We start from the raw sequence: 15,244 nt of genomic DNA on the forward strand, positions 1-15,244 counted from the left end.
AAATGGGGTCTCACTGTGTTGCTGGTCTCGAACTCGCAGGCTCCAGCAGTCCTTCCACCTTGACCTCCCAAAGTGTTGGGATTACAGGCATGAGCCACCATGCCCTGCTCCTATGGCGTTTAGATAAAAGGAATTGCTATAGAAAGTGGCTCTAGGGCCGGGCGCGGTGGCTCAAGCCTGTAATCCCAGCACTTTGGGAGGCCGAGACGGGCGGATCACGAGGTCAGGAGATCGAGACCATCCTGGCTAACACGGTGAAACCCCGTCTCTACTAAAAATACAAAAAACTAGCCGGGCGAGGTGGCGGGCGCCTGTAGTCCCAGCTACTCCGGAGGCTGAGGCAGGAGAATGGCGTAAACCCGGGAGGCGGAGCTTGCAGTGAGCCGAGATCCGGTCACTGCACTCCAGTCCGGGCTACAGAGCAAGACTCCGTCTCAAAAAAAAAAAAAAAAAAAAAAGAAAGTGGCTCTAGGTTTCCAGTTTGTGTATAGAATAACCAGGAAGAAATGGGGCAAGAGCAGCACCCTGGTGCTTTCCCTCTGAGACCCTCCCTGGCACTGTCAGGAATGGAAGCCCTCAGGAATAGGCTGTTCTCAGGAGCCTATTCCACCCTAATCTTGATCTCTTTTCTACTTGGTGTAGAAAGTAAAGGTTAGAAAGAGTTGATCAGTTTACAGAATACCTAAGTAACAGTGCTTATGTAAACATGATTTTTATATATGAGAGCAGATGGCTGCTGACCTTTCCTTCATGGTTACAAGACAGTTACTGCAGTTTGAAGCTTTGTGTTCAAGACAAGAAGGGATACTCCAGCTGTGTCTGTCCCTTTTATCTGGAAGCCATAACAACTTTCCCAGAAGCTGCCAGCACATTTCATCTTACATATCACTGACCAGAACCATGTTATAAAGAATGCTGGGTGGCACACACTGTCGTTCCACCTACTGTGGAGACTGAGGCTCGAGGATTGCTTGAGCCCAGTAATTCGGGGCTGCAATTATCCATGATTGTGTCACTGTATTCCAGCCTGGATGACAGAGCAAGGCCCTGTTCTCTCTCTCTCTCTCTCTCTCTTTCTGTTTCTCTCTCTCTCATACATACATACACACATACACACACACACACTACTGGGAAAGTGAATGTTTTGTTTTCCTCGCCACTAGTGGAAGCTGGGAAGGAAAAAGAAGGATGGGAATGAATGTTCACATCACAGTAGGGTCTACCTTCCCATGTTAGGTGTAAACTTTGTGGATAATTCTCCTGTGCTGGTTTGAGCCCTGGTGCTGCTGCTTCATGGCATTGGGCTTTCCAATAGGCCTGTTCACTTACTTCATACCTCAGCATGCCCCAACCGGCCATATAAAGGATTTCCCAGGTCATTGGTGTTTGTTTGATTTTCCCATTTATTTCTTTCTGTTCTTTGAATCACAAAGCCCTGTCCTACACACACACACACACACACACACACACACATATTTTAAGACAGAGTCTCACTGTCACCCCGGCTGGAGTGGAGTGGCATGATCTCGACTCACTGCAACCTCTGCCTACTGGGTTCAATTGATTCTCCTGCCTCAGCCTCCTGAGTAGCTAATTTTTGTATTTTTAGTAGAGACGGGTTTTCACCATGTTGGCCAGGCTGGTCTCGAACTCGTGACCTCAGGTGACCTGCCCGCTTCGGCCTCCCAAAGTGTAGGATTATAGGCATGAGCCACCACTCCTGGCCTCTACATCCATATTTTTATATTGCTAGTCCCTCTTTCTGGAATGCTGTTCCTCCAGCTCTGGATCATTCTTATTTACAGCTCAAATATCATTTCTTTAGAGAGAGATTTCCTAAATTCTAGTCTAAAATGAGGCTGGGCACAGTGGCTCACGCCTACAATCCTAGCACTTTGGGAGGCCAAGGCTGGTGGATCACTTGAGGACAGGAGTTTGTGACCAGCCTGGTCAACATAGTGAAACCCTTTCTCTACTAAAAATACAAAAATTAGCTGGGCATGGTGGTGCACGCCTGTAGTCCCAGGTACTCCAGAGGCTGAGACATGAGAATCGCCTGAACTCGGAAGACAGATGTTGCAGTGAGCCGAGATCGTGCCACTGCACTCCAGCCTGGGTGACAGAGTGAGACTGTGTCTCAAAAATAAGAATAAATAAATAATAAAATGACCTCCTCTAGTTACTATCTACCTTATTACCCCATTTATTTTATTGATAGCATTTATCACAGTCTATAAATTATTTTTATTTGTTTACTTGTTAGGGGACTGTATAGCATCAGATTGCCTGCATATAAATCCCTGCTCTGCCACTTACTAGCTTTGTGACTTTGGGCAAGTCACCAACCTCTTCTCTCTTTTTTTTTTTTTAAGACAGAGTCACCCAGGCTGGAGTGCAGTGGCACAATCATGGCTCACTGCAGCCTCCACCTCCCAGTCTCATACAATCCTCCTGTCTCAGTCTTCCGAGTAGCAGGACCACAGGTACACACCACCATGCCTAATTTTAAAAAATTGTTTTTTGGCTGGGCATGGTAGCTCACGCCTGTAATCCCAGCACTTTGGGAGGCTGAGGCAGGTGGATCACCTGAGGTCAGGAGTTTAAGACCAGCCTGGCCAACATGCTGAAACTCTGTCTCTACAAAAATACAAATATTAGCTGGGCATGGTGGTAGGTGCCTGTAATCCCAGGTACGCAGGAGGGTGAGGTGAAAGAATCAATCGAACCCAGGAGGCAGAGGTTGCAGTGAGCCGAGATCACGCCATTGTACTCCAGCCTGGGCAACAGAGGGAGACTCCCAGAGATGGGGAGTCCTAGAGCTGGGTTCTAACTCCTGAGCTCCAGTCATCCCACCTTGGCCTCCCAAAGTGCTAGGATTACAAACATGAGCCAGCACGCCTGGCCAACCTTTCTTTTTCTGTTTCCTTAGTCCCTGCTTTTGGGCATAATAGTAGTATCTATATTACAGGGTTGCTGTGACAGATAAATGATACATGTAATGTTCTTAGAACTGTTCCTGGCACATAGTAAATGCTCAAAATATGATAATTATTGCTTATTGTTTAGATTTCACCCTAGAATATAAGCTTCATGAGATCAGGGACCTTGTCTGTTTTGTTCACCACAGAATTTCAGTATCTAAAACAATCTGGTAATTATTAGTGCACATAGCATTCTTTTATTATTTATTTATTTATTTATTTATTTTCTTGAGATGGAGTTTCACTCTTGTTGCCCAGGCTGGAGTGCAATGGCGCGATCTCAGCTCATCGCAACCTCTGCCCTCCGGGGTCAAGTGATTCTCCTGCCTCGGCCTACCGAGTAGCTGGGATTACAGGCATGTGCCACCACACCCGGGTAATTTTGTATATTTAGTAGAGATGAGGTTTCTTCATGTTGGTCAGACTGGTCTTGAACTCCTGACCTCAGGTGATCCACCCGCCTCGGCCTCCCAAAGTGTTGGGATTACAGACGTGAGCCACCGTGCCCGGCCAATGCTCATAGTGTTTTGTAGACTGACCAAGCACTTCTAATTTTTATTTTCTACACCAAGTAAAAAAGAAATCAAGATTAGGGTGGAGTAGATGGAGAGGTACTGAGAACAGCCTAGTCCTGAGGGCTTCCATTCCTGAATGAATAAATGAATAACTCTCATTTCAGTGCATTTAGCAGAAATTCCTCCTGGCTCTGCTTTCCAATATGGAAGTGATTTTTCTCCCCTACTTATATGTCATATTGCTTGCTTAAGTGGGGAAATGGGGCAGTACCCTAAGGTTCCTGTGTGTACACTGTCCTCTTTGTTGGCTCCTCCACCAGTGCTTGGGAGTTCTTCTTTCAGGTCATGGGGCTAGGAGTTTTTTATTTGACATTCTAAAATACTTTTTGATGAGTAAAATTTGTTGTTAGAGGCATAACTATTTAAGCAGCCCATTTTCTTTTTTAGCACCGACTAGAACAAGAGGCTGAAAAGAAGATAATAATGCTGGCAGACAGAGCCCACCATGAGGCTGTTGTGTAAGAGACTGCTGCCTCCTTTCTGACTCTGATAGCCTCTCTTGCCTCTTTGCTGGTCTGTTTTCTTCTTACCTTCTTGTCTTCCCCCTTCTGTTCTGGCTTACTTGCTTCAAATTTTCTGGTCTACTGTCCCTCACTGTTTGTTTCTCTTCATGTACTCCTACCCCTTTCTCCTCCACTCTTTCTGTGGCAGCAAGGTGTGGTGGAAAGAACCTGGGCTTTGAACTTATTTATTTATTTATTTAATTTATATTTTTGAGATGGAGTCTCACTCTGTCACCCAGACTGGAGTGCAGCAGCATGATCTTGGCTCACTGCAACCTCTGCCTCCCAAGTTCAGGCGATTCTCATGTCTCAGCCTCCTGAGTAGCTGGGATTACAGGCACCTGCCACCACACCCAGCTAATTGTTGTATTTTTAGTAGAGACAGGGTTTCACCATCTTGGCCAGGCTGGTCTTGAACTCCTGACCTCAAGTGATTCACCCACCTCGGCCTTCCAAAGTATTGGGATTACAGGCATGAGCCAGTGTGCCCAGCCTGAATTTGACTTTGGTTCTCAACATGTATGCTAACTAACCTTAGGAAGATTTCTTACCTTTTTGTTTGTTTCTTTGTTTTTGAGACAGGGTCTGGCTCTGTCACCCAGGCTGGAGTACATTGGCGCGATTGTGGTTCACTGCATCCTCCACCTCCTGGGCTCAAGTGATCCTCCCATGTCAGCCTCCAGAGTAGCTGGGACTACAGGCATGTGCCACCACGCCCAGCTAATTTTTGTATTTTTTGTAGAGACTGGGTTTTGCCATGTTGCCCGGGCTGGTCTTGAACTCCTGGGCTTGAGCAATGTACCCGCCTTGGCCTCCCCCAAGTGTTGGGATTACAGATGTGAGCCACTGCGCCAGGCCACATTTCTTAACTTTCTTGAAGTTAAATTTCTTCATCTAAAAGTAGGGCTAATTTACTTCTCCCAGTAATCTGAGTTTATAAAAATAAATAGATAATAAAACCAGGGCTGTCATGAGGTATATTAGTGGAAGTATATCTAACCCTCAAGTCTTAATGGTTTATTTCTTGTTCATGGAACAATCCTATGTGGGTCTGGCAGCTCTCCTCCAGAGATAATTCAGGAACCTCACTGCTTCCTTCTTGCACTTCTGCCATGTTTGAGTTTTTCATGTCCAGTCATGTGGACAGGAAAGAGCATTGGAGACTCATATCTGCTCTTAACTGCCTTGGACTAGAAGTAACCCATCCTTTTTCACTTTATTGATTTATTTATTTTTGAGACAGGGTTTTGTTCTGTCACTGGTGCAGTCATGGCTCTCTGCTGTAGCCTTGACTTCTTGGGCTCAGGTGGTTCTCCTTCCTCAGCTACCTAAGTAGCTGCGACAGACTGCAGGTGCAAACCACTATGTCTGGCTAATTTTTTAGATTTTCTTAGAGATTGGGTCTCACTGTGTTGCCTAGGCTGGTCTCAAATTCCTAGACTCAAGTGATCCTCCCATCTCAACCTCCCAAAGTGCTGGGATTATAGATGTGAGCCACTGCATTCAGCCGTTTTCACTTTTTTATTGGGCAAGAACTTAAATTACAAGATTCCCACCTAACTATTGAGTACCCACCATAAGCTAAATAAGTGGTGGTCACTATTGCTAATATTGGGGGGTGCAGGTGGTAAAGCAATCATTTTGCTATTTTGGCAATATCTAAAAGTTAGACCTGTGTTTTGAGATCTTATATCTATTTCAGGCAATTGAACGATGCTGGAAGAAATGTTTTTAAAGAGAATGTTTATCTCCAGAAAGCCCTGGCATATCACCTGAAGGAAGCTGACGCTCTACAAAAAAACTCCCAGAAGTTGCAAGAGAGTCATGCTTTACTTTTACATCAAAAGGTTCCCTCTCATTTAGACTTGGTGTCCTTTTTTTCTTTATTTAAGGATTGGGTTGATAAATACCAAAAATTGAGTGTAATAATGATATATAAGGACAGTGAGACCATTTTTCATCTGTCTGGATGATGTGCTTTTTTTATCTGTAAAGGTTAAATACTCAATCTTATAATGCTTATAAGAAGCATGAGACTCAACTTTATAAAGAATAGATCAGAAACATAAATAAGACCCTTATCCTCTACTACCTTAGAATATTCATTTTTCTTTGCCTAGAGTTGGTCCCTGAGTCACTTAGGAATACATTTAGCTGTAACAGTCCTGACATCAGTGGCATCACCACACTTTTATTCTTTTACCTAAAGGAGTCCTGGAGGTAAGCAATCCTTAGCAGGAATGGTAGTGCCACAAAGTTAATAGACACTCAGCTTCCTTAACTCTGCTCTGCAACACTTGGCTTACATCCTCAAACTTACCTCACAGCCCAGTGGGGGCTGCTGGAGCTCTAACCATTCCTTTAAATAGCAGGAAGGAAGAAAAAAAGAAAAAAGTGTGCCTTTCCTTTAAGAGGTCTTTCTGGAAGTCCTACACACATTTCTATTTACATATCATTGACTAGAAAATGGCTATGCTGAACTTCAAGGGAGACTGGGAATTTTCAGATGGACTTAACTGCCTTTCTGAATGAAGTTGGGGTTTTACTACTAAGGAGGAAAGGGAAAGGGAAAATAGATATTGGTATAAGCAACAAGGATATGCCACAGTTTCCAATATAGTTATTAATGTTTTACTGTATAGTTTACATATATGTGTGTGTGTGTGTATATATATATAGAGAGAGAGAGAGAGAGAAACACACAGAGAGAGAGAGAGATGATCTTGGCTCACTGCAACGTCTACCTCCTGGGTTCAAGTGATTCTCCTGACTCAGCCTCCTGAGTAGCTGGTACTACAGGCATGCACCACCATGGCGAGCTAATTTTTGTATTTTTTAGTAGAGACAGGGTTTTGCTATGTTGGCCAGGCTGATCTCGAACTCCTGACCTCAGGTGATCTATCCACCTTGGCCTTCCAAAGCTCCAGGACTACAGGCATGAGCCACCATGCTCAGCCCTTCATTCTTTTTTTATGGCTGCGAGAAAGTTTCTTAATTAGCAAAATTCACAATTAGTAGATTGCCTTCCCAAGTCCCGACAAGGATCCTAGGATGTTTGTTACTCTCTACGTAAAATACCAAAATATCACCTCAGCCTGACATAAAACTCAAATCTCATGAAGTAATGGAAATTAGTGAGGAACTTCCTAAGTTCTGGAATGATTTAAAAAAAAAAAAAAAAAATCGGCTGGGCACAGTGGCTCATGCCTGTTATCCTAGCCAAGGCAGGCGGATAGCCTGAGGTCAGGAATTCGAGACCAGCCTGGCAAACATGGTGAAACCCTGTCTCTACTAAGAAGGCAAAAATTAGCTGGGTGTGGTGGTGGGCACCTGTAATCCCAGCTACTCAGGAGCCTGAGGTAGAAGAATTGCTTGAACCCAGGAGATGGAGGTTGCAGTGAGCTGAGATCGTGCCACTGCACTCCAGCCTGGGCGACAGAGCAAGACTCCATCTCAAAAAAAAAAAAATCACCTCTCTTTCTGTTTTTAGGAGATCAATGATCTGTTGATTAAGGAAAAGATTATGCAACTTGTCCAGCAGAGATCACAAATCCAAACCCTTCAGAAGAAGGTACTAAACTTGGAGACTGCTCTGGGTTACATGACCAAAGAGTTTGAGAATGAAGTTTTAAAACTGCAGCAACACGCAATGATAGAGAACCAAGCGGGTCAGGTAGAAATTGACAAGCTGCAGCACCTTCTTCAGATGAAGGACAGGGAAATGAATCGTGTGAAGAAGCTGGCCAAGAACATACTGGATGAGAGAACAGAAGTGGAAAGATTCTTTTTAGATGCTCTACACCAAGTGAAGCAACAGATCCTAATTAGCAGGAAGCATTATAAGCAGATAGCACAAGCTGCTTTCAATTTAAAAATGAGAGCAGCATGTGCAGGAAGAACAGAATATCCCAAAATCAGAACATTTGATGGCAGAGAGCACAGCACCAATAGTGTGAATCAGGATCTTCTGGAGGCCGAAAAATGGTACTAGCAATACTTTATTATCTTTTTTGCTGCTATTTTTGTGTCCTTTACAGAAATAGGAAGTCTGAAAAGTTTAGTTTTATAATATTCAAGTATTGAATAGATTTCTCAGTAGGTTACTTGAGGACAGGAACTGACTTATTCATCTTTGTAATCTCTAGGCTTAGCATAGCATGTGGGGCTTTGGATGTATTCTTAGTACATTCCCCTCTGTCTCGTGATAGAAGTCTTATTAAGGAGACTATTTGTGCCATAGGTTGTTTTTTATTTAAGATATATAAGGTCATTATATATCTTTTCACTTGTTCCTTTGTTTCCCGTAAATTGGAAATTTGTTATAAAAGCCTGATTAGATTCAGGTGAAATTTTTTTTTTTTTTTTTTTTTTAAGGCGGGGTCCCACTATGTTGCCCAGACTGGTCTTAAACTCCTGGCCTCAAGTGATCCTCCTGCCTCAGCCTCTCAAAGTGATGGAATTATAGGCGTGAGCCACTGCACCCAGCCAAGTTAAACATTTTTGATAAGCATACTTTCAGAAATATTTTATACTATTTTCTTTACTATCCTGAGATGAAATTCATAGGTAATAATATCTATCCAACCATATAATTTAAAAAATTAATATAACAATTTTTTGTAGGCCAGGCATGGTGGCTCACACCTGTAATCCCAGCACTTTGGGAAGCCAAGTCAGATGGATCACTTGAGGCCAGGAGTTCAAGACCAGCCTGGCCAACATGGTGAAACCCTGTCCCATTAAAAATACAAAAATTAGGCTGGGCGTGGTGGCTCACGCCTGTAATCCCAGCACTTTGGGAGGCCGAGGAGGGTGGATCACCTGAAGTCAGGAGTTTGAGACCAGCCTGGCCAACATGGTGAAACCCTGTCTCTACTAAAAATACAAAAATTAGCTGGGTGTGGTAGCACATGCCTGTAATCCTAGCTCCTTGGGAGGCTGAGGCAGGAGAATCGCTTCAATCTAGGAGGTGGAAGTTGCAATGAGCCAAGGTCATGCCATTGCACTCCAGCCTGGGTGACAAGAGCAAAACACTGTCTTAAAAGAACAAAACAAAACAAAACAAAAACCAAAAATTATCTGGGCGTGGTGGTGGGGGCCTGTAGTCCCAGCTACTCAGTAGGCACAAGAATCGCTTGAACCCAGGAGGCAGAGGTTGCAGTGAGCCAAGATCGCATCACTGCACTCTAGCCTGGGCGAGAGAGTGAGACCCTGTTTCAAAAAACAAACAAAAAACCAAAACAATTATTTGTAACAATTCTTTGTTATAGAGAACTGTCCCATGGATTGGAGGACGATCAGTAGTGCCCCCATCATTGTATTAACCAAAAGTCCCCCAAAATTTTCTAAAATTTCAGAGATCTGCCACTATGATAAAGGTAACAGAATGTTTGAGACAGTTGCAGACTATATATTACATAATGATTAACTTTGTTTCCTGTCAGCATTTTTGTTTCTTAGAGCAGTCTCCCCCCTATAAACCATGGATTAAATTATAGTCCATTTTGAGGTTATTCTGAAATAAAATTATTTTATATTCCAGTGCAATTAGATTCTTCAAAGGCTCTAACTCAAGAAACTTAAAAGGACTGCAGCCTGGAACTCCTGGGCTCAAGTGATCCTCCTGCCGTGGCCTCACAAAGTGCTGGGATTACAGGCACAAGCCACCATGCCCAGCCTAACATCTTCCGCATGTGTTTTTTGCTTTAAATTATTTTTAAAGGACTAATTTTATAGGTTGTTTTGAATTACATGGCTGTTGAGAAGGCTGAACATGCTCAGTAGTCTCTGATAGATAAGATTCTTCTTCAAAATGCCCAAACTATAATTTACTTCTTGTCATATTCAGAAATCTGTAATACTACTACTGTTACCAAGAGATTTGCTGTAATTTCTCTTTTTTTCCTCTCTTTTTTATTTAATACATCAAGTAAGTTGAGTCCCTACCATATATAAGGCAGTTTTCTTTATACCCTTTTATTTATGGAATGCTAAGTGTTATACATTTTCAGAGGAAGTTAAATGATTGTCTATATTGTTACTGCAGTAACTGGACTCTTCCTATTCTGTGTTCTATGTGACATTTTTGCTACTGACCACCTTAACACTTTAGCCTTAGTGTCCTATTGCCTCTATCAGCAGGGCAGAAATGGTGGTTAAAATATTACATCATTGGGCCGGGCGCAGTGGCTCACATCTGTAATCCCAGCACTTTGGGAGACCAAGGCAGGTGCATCACGAGGTCAGGAATTCAAGATCAGCCTGACCAAGATGCTGAAACCCCGTCTCTACTAAAAATACAAAAATTAGCCAGGCGTGGTGGCACACACCTGTAATCCCAGCTACTCAGAAAGCTGAGGCAGGAGAATCACTTGAACCCGGGCGGCAGAGGTTGCAGTGAGCCAAGATTGTGCCATTGTACTCCAGCCTGGGCGGCAAAGCAAGACTCTGTCTCAAAAAAAAAAAAAAAATTACATCATCTATTTAAACGGTAGATTGGAAAATGACAGTTGAAGTACATGGTAATCGGCTGGGTGTGGTGGCTCAAGCCTGTAATTCCAGCACTTTGGGAGGCTGAGGCAAGAGGATCATTTGAGTCCAGCAGTTAAAGACCAGCCTGGGCAACACAGTGAGACCCCACCTCTACAAAAAAACAAAACAAAAAGTAGCCTGGCATGATGGTGTGTGTCTGTAGTCCCATCTACTTGGGAGGCTGAGGTGGGAGGAATGCTTGAGCCCAGGAGTTCAAGGCTGCAGTGAGCCATGGCTGCAGTGAGCCATAATGATACCACTGCACTCCAGCCTGGCAACAGAGTGAGACCTTGTCTCAAAAAAAAAAATAATAATAATAATGAATACTTTTTTTTTTTTTTTTTTTTTGAGGCGGAGTCTTGCTCTGTCGCCCAGGCTGGAGTGCAGTGGCACTATCTCGGCTCACTGCAAGCTCTGCCTCCTGGGTTCACGCCATTCTCCTGGCTCAGCCTCCCAAGTAGCTGGGACTACAGGCGCCTGCCACCACGCCCGGCTAATTTTTTTGTATTTTTAGTAGAGATGGGGTTTCACCGTGTTAGCCAGGATGGTCTCGATCTCCTGACCTTGTGATCCACCCATCTCGGCCTCCCAAAGTGCTGGGATTACAGGCTTGAGCCACCGCGCCCGGCTTTTTTTTTTTTTTAAGACGGAGTCTCGCTCTGTCGCCCAGATTGGAGTACAGTGGCTGGATCTTGGTTCACTGCAAGCTCCGCCTCCCGGGTTTCCGCCATTCTCCTGCCTCAGCCTCCTGAGTAGCTGGGACTACAGGCGCCCGCCACCTTGCCCGGCTAGTTTTTTTTTGTATTTTTTAGTAGAGATGGGGTTTCACCGTGTTAGCCAGGATGGTCTTGATCTCCTGACCTTGTGATCTGCCCGTCTCGGCCTCCCAAAGTGCTGGGATTACAGGCTTGAGCCACTGCGCACGGCCATAAATTTTTTAAAAAATGAAGTATATGGTAATCATAAGATGGCACCTAGACTTTTAAATTTAATTAATTAATTAATTAATTTTTTTGAGACGGAGTCTTGCTCTGTTGCCAGGCTGGAGTACAGTGGTGATCTTGGCTCACTGTAACCTCTGACTCAAGGGTTCAAGCAATTCTCCTGCCTCAGCCTCCTGAGTAGCTGGGATTACAGGCGTGTGCCACTATACCTGGCTAATTTTTGTATTTTTAGTAGAGACGGGGTTTCACCGTGTCAGCCAGGATAGTCTCGATCTCCTGACCTCGTGATCTGCCTGCCTTGGCCTCCCAAAGTGGTGGGATTACAGGTGTGAGCCACCACGCCTGGCCACAAAAATATTTTTTACAATATCAGTACTCTACATGTTAGCTTTTATTATTATTATTATTATTATTATTATTATTATTATTATTATTTTGAGACGGAATCTCGCTCTGTCGCCAGGCTGCAGCGCAGTGATGTGATCTCGGCTCACTGCAACCTCTGCCTCTGGGGTTCAAGCAATTCTCCTGCCTCAGCTTCCCAAGTAGCTGGGACTACAGGCGCCCATCACTACACCCAGCTAATTTTTGTATTTTTAGTAGAGACTAAACAACTTTTTTTTTTATCTTGTTCCCTTTGTGTGTATTTTATTTCACCATGTTGGCCAGGATGGTCTCGATATCTTGACCTCATGATCTGCCCACCTTAGCCTCCCAAAGTGCTGGGATTATAGGCATGAGCCACCGTGCCAGGCCTCATGTTAGCATTTATAAACAGAAAGTAGACTGTGAATCCTCTGGGAAAGTTGTAGTGTAGATAGAGACCTGTCTGGAAAGCTTACCTGCAGCTTTGTTTGAAGGTAAGAAAATAGACTACATAAGTTATGCGTTATTTTTAAAATTTTGTTACACTGTTTTCACAGTAAAATATTTAATACAAAAAGAAATGTTAATGGAAAAACACGTCAGTAATTTCACCAAACAACTTTTTTTCTTTTTTTTTTGAGATGGAGTCTCGCTCTGTCGCCCAGGCTGGAGTGCAGTGGCCGGATCTCAGCTCACTGCAAGCTCCGCCTCCCGGGTTTACGCCATTCTCCTGCCTCAGCCTCCCGAGTAGCTGGGATTACAGGCGCCCGCCAACTCACCCGGCTAGTTTTTTGTATTTTTAGTAGAGACGGGGTTTCGCCGTATTAGCCAGGATGGTCTCGATCTCCTGACCTCGTGATCCACCCGTCTCGGCCTCCCAAAGTGCTGGGATTACAGGCTTGAGCCACCGCGCCCGGCCTTTTTTTCTTTTTTTGAGACAGATTCTCGCTCTGTCGCCCAGGCCAGAATGCAGTGACGCCATCTCAGCTCACTGCAACCACCTCCTGGGTTTAAGCGATTCTCCTGCCTCAGCCTTCCGAGTAGCTGGGACTACAGGCGCGTGCCACCACGTCTGGCTCATTTTCTTTTTTCTTTCCTTTTTTTTTTTTTTGAGATGGAATCTTTGCTCTGTCACCCAGGCTGGAGTGCAGTGGCATGATCTCAGCTCACTGCAAGCTCTGCCTCTGGGGTTCACACCATTCTCCTGCCTCAGCCTCCCAAGTAGCTGGGATTACAGGCGCCCGCCACCACACCCAGCTAATTTTTTTGTATTTTTTAGTAGAGATGGAGTTTCACTGTGTTAGCCAGGATGGTCTTGATCTGCTGACCTCATGATCCACCCACCTTGGCCTCCCAAAGTGCTGGGATTACAGGTGTGAGCCACCGTGCCCGGCCTAAAAAACTTTTTTTTTTTTTTTCTTGTTCCCTTTGTCTGTGTGTGTCTCTAGATAAATAATGTTATATTACAGTTTATTTTTTATTTTCTATTTTTTTTGAGTCAGAGTCTCACTCTGTTGCCAAGGCTGGAGTACAGTGGCATGATCTCAACTCACTGCAACCTCCACCTCCCAGGTTCAAGTGATTCTCCTGCCTCAGCCTCCTGAATAGCTGGGACTACAGGCATGTGCCACCACGCCTGGCTAATTTTTGTATTTTTAGCAGAGATGGGTTTTCACCTCATTGTGCAGGCTGGTCTCGAACTCCTGACCTCAGATGATCCACCTGCCTCGGCCTCCCAAAGTGCTGGGATTACAGGTGTGAGCTACCACACCTGGCCTGTAGTTGTTTCATAATATTCAATTATGGTATGGAATTTATCTTACGTTTACACATTATATATTTTTTAAAAAGAAGAGAAGCCTATTTGATGATATTTTTCCTTTATGCATTTTTTTCCTCTGAAATTCTTCAGGACACATATTGAAGGAAATGTGGATATTGGAGATTTGACCTGGGAGCAGAAGGAAAAAGTCTTGCGATTGCTCTTTGCAAAAATGAATGGCTGTCCTTCTAGGTAACTCCCAATTTCTGCATTGAAATACCAAGTTGTTATCAAATCTAGAAACCACATAGGAATAATGAACTTATTTTTCTTACTTAGAACTAAAGGGATGGGAAAGGACCAGAAAATATAAAAAGGCCCTACTGCTTAACTACTGCAGCTCCCAGAGATAAAGAGTGGGAGATGAATGAGCATAAAAATGAAAGATGAATTGGAATTACAGGGGGAGGGGAAAGATTCATCTTAGATGTTTAAGGTAGTGCTTACTAAGAAGTTACAATATTGCTCAGCTGAATGAGTGGCAACTGAAGATAAACATAACGATATTAAGATTTTATTGGTTTGCAAAGATAAGTAAATTTCTTTTTTTTTTTTTTTTTGAGATGGGGTCTCATTCTGTCACCCAGGCCAGAGTGCAGTGGCACAATCACAGCTCACTGTAACCTCCACTTCCCAGGCACAAGTGATCCTCCCACCTGAGTCTACTGAGTAGCTGAGACTACAGACATGTGCCACATGTGGCCTGGCTAATTTTTTTTTTTTTTTTTGAGAAGCAGTCTCATTCTGTCGCCCAGGCTGGAGTGCAGTGGTGCAATCTCGGCTCACTGCAACCTCTGCCTCCTGGGTTCAAGTGATTCTCGTGCCTCAGCCTCCCGAGTAGCTGGGATTACAGGCGCCACCGCCATGCCTGGCTAATTTTTGTACTTTTTGTAGAGACGGGAGTTTCACCATGTTAGCCATGCCAGTCTCGAACTTCTGACCTGAGGTGACCCACCCGCCTCAGCCTCCTAAAGTGCTGAGATTACAGGCACTCAGCCACTGTGCCCAGCCCTAATTTTGTATTTTTAGTAAAGACAGGGTTTCACCATGTTGGCCAGGCTGGTCTCAAACTTCTGACCTCAGGTGATCCACTCACATCGGCTTCCCAAAGTGCTGGGATTACAGGCATGAGCCACTGCACCTGGCCAGTTGTACATTTTAAAACAACTAAAAGAGTATAATTGCATTGTAACACAAAGGATAAATACTTGAAGGGATGGATACTTCATTCTCTATGATGTGATTATTTCACATTGCATGCCTGTATCAAAACATCTCACGTACCCCACAAATACATATACCTACTATCACCCACAAAAATACAAAATAAAAAAAAATTAAAATATGAAAAGAAAATATGTAGGCATGAGGAGACACTGCCTCATTCATTATCTTTGTTGACTTTCACCTACCACAGGAAATACAACCAGAGTTCTAAGCCTCCAGTTCCAGACTATGTTGTTTCTGACAGTGGGGAAACAAAGGAATTGGGGTAAGAGCTCTCTAGTTGCTAAAGTAATAA

At 43.9% G+C, this 15,244-nt stretch overlaps 1 protein-coding gene across 3 annotated transcripts in view; it reads left to right on the top strand.

The window, feature by feature from the left end:
- Window positions 1–15,244, top strand: part of BBOF1 (basal body orientation factor 1) — a 46,551-nt gene that overhangs the window by 22,833 nt on the left and 8,474 nt on the right. For all 3 annotated transcript variants that reach the window (XM_007987249.3, XM_007987248.3, XM_073011144.1), the window contains exons 6-10: window positions 3,944–4,014; window positions 5,762–5,906; window positions 7,550–8,043; window positions 13,813–13,914; window positions 15,140–15,214. In XM_007987249.3, the coding sequence (XP_007985440.2) occupies window positions 3,944–4,014; window positions 5,762–5,906; window positions 7,550–8,043; window positions 13,813–13,914; window positions 15,140–15,214 (887 nt within the window). The remainder of the gene's footprint in view (window positions 1–3,943; window positions 4,015–5,761; window positions 5,907–7,549; window positions 8,044–13,812; window positions 13,915–15,139; window positions 15,215–15,244) is intronic.

This window comes from Chlorocebus sabaeus, chromosome 24, assembly GCF_047675955.1.
Source record: "Chlorocebus sabaeus isolate Y175 chromosome 24, mChlSab1.0.hap1, whole genome shotgun sequence".
In the NCBI taxonomy this organism is placed as follows: domain Eukaryota; kingdom Metazoa; phylum Chordata; class Mammalia; order Primates; family Cercopithecidae; genus Chlorocebus; species Chlorocebus sabaeus.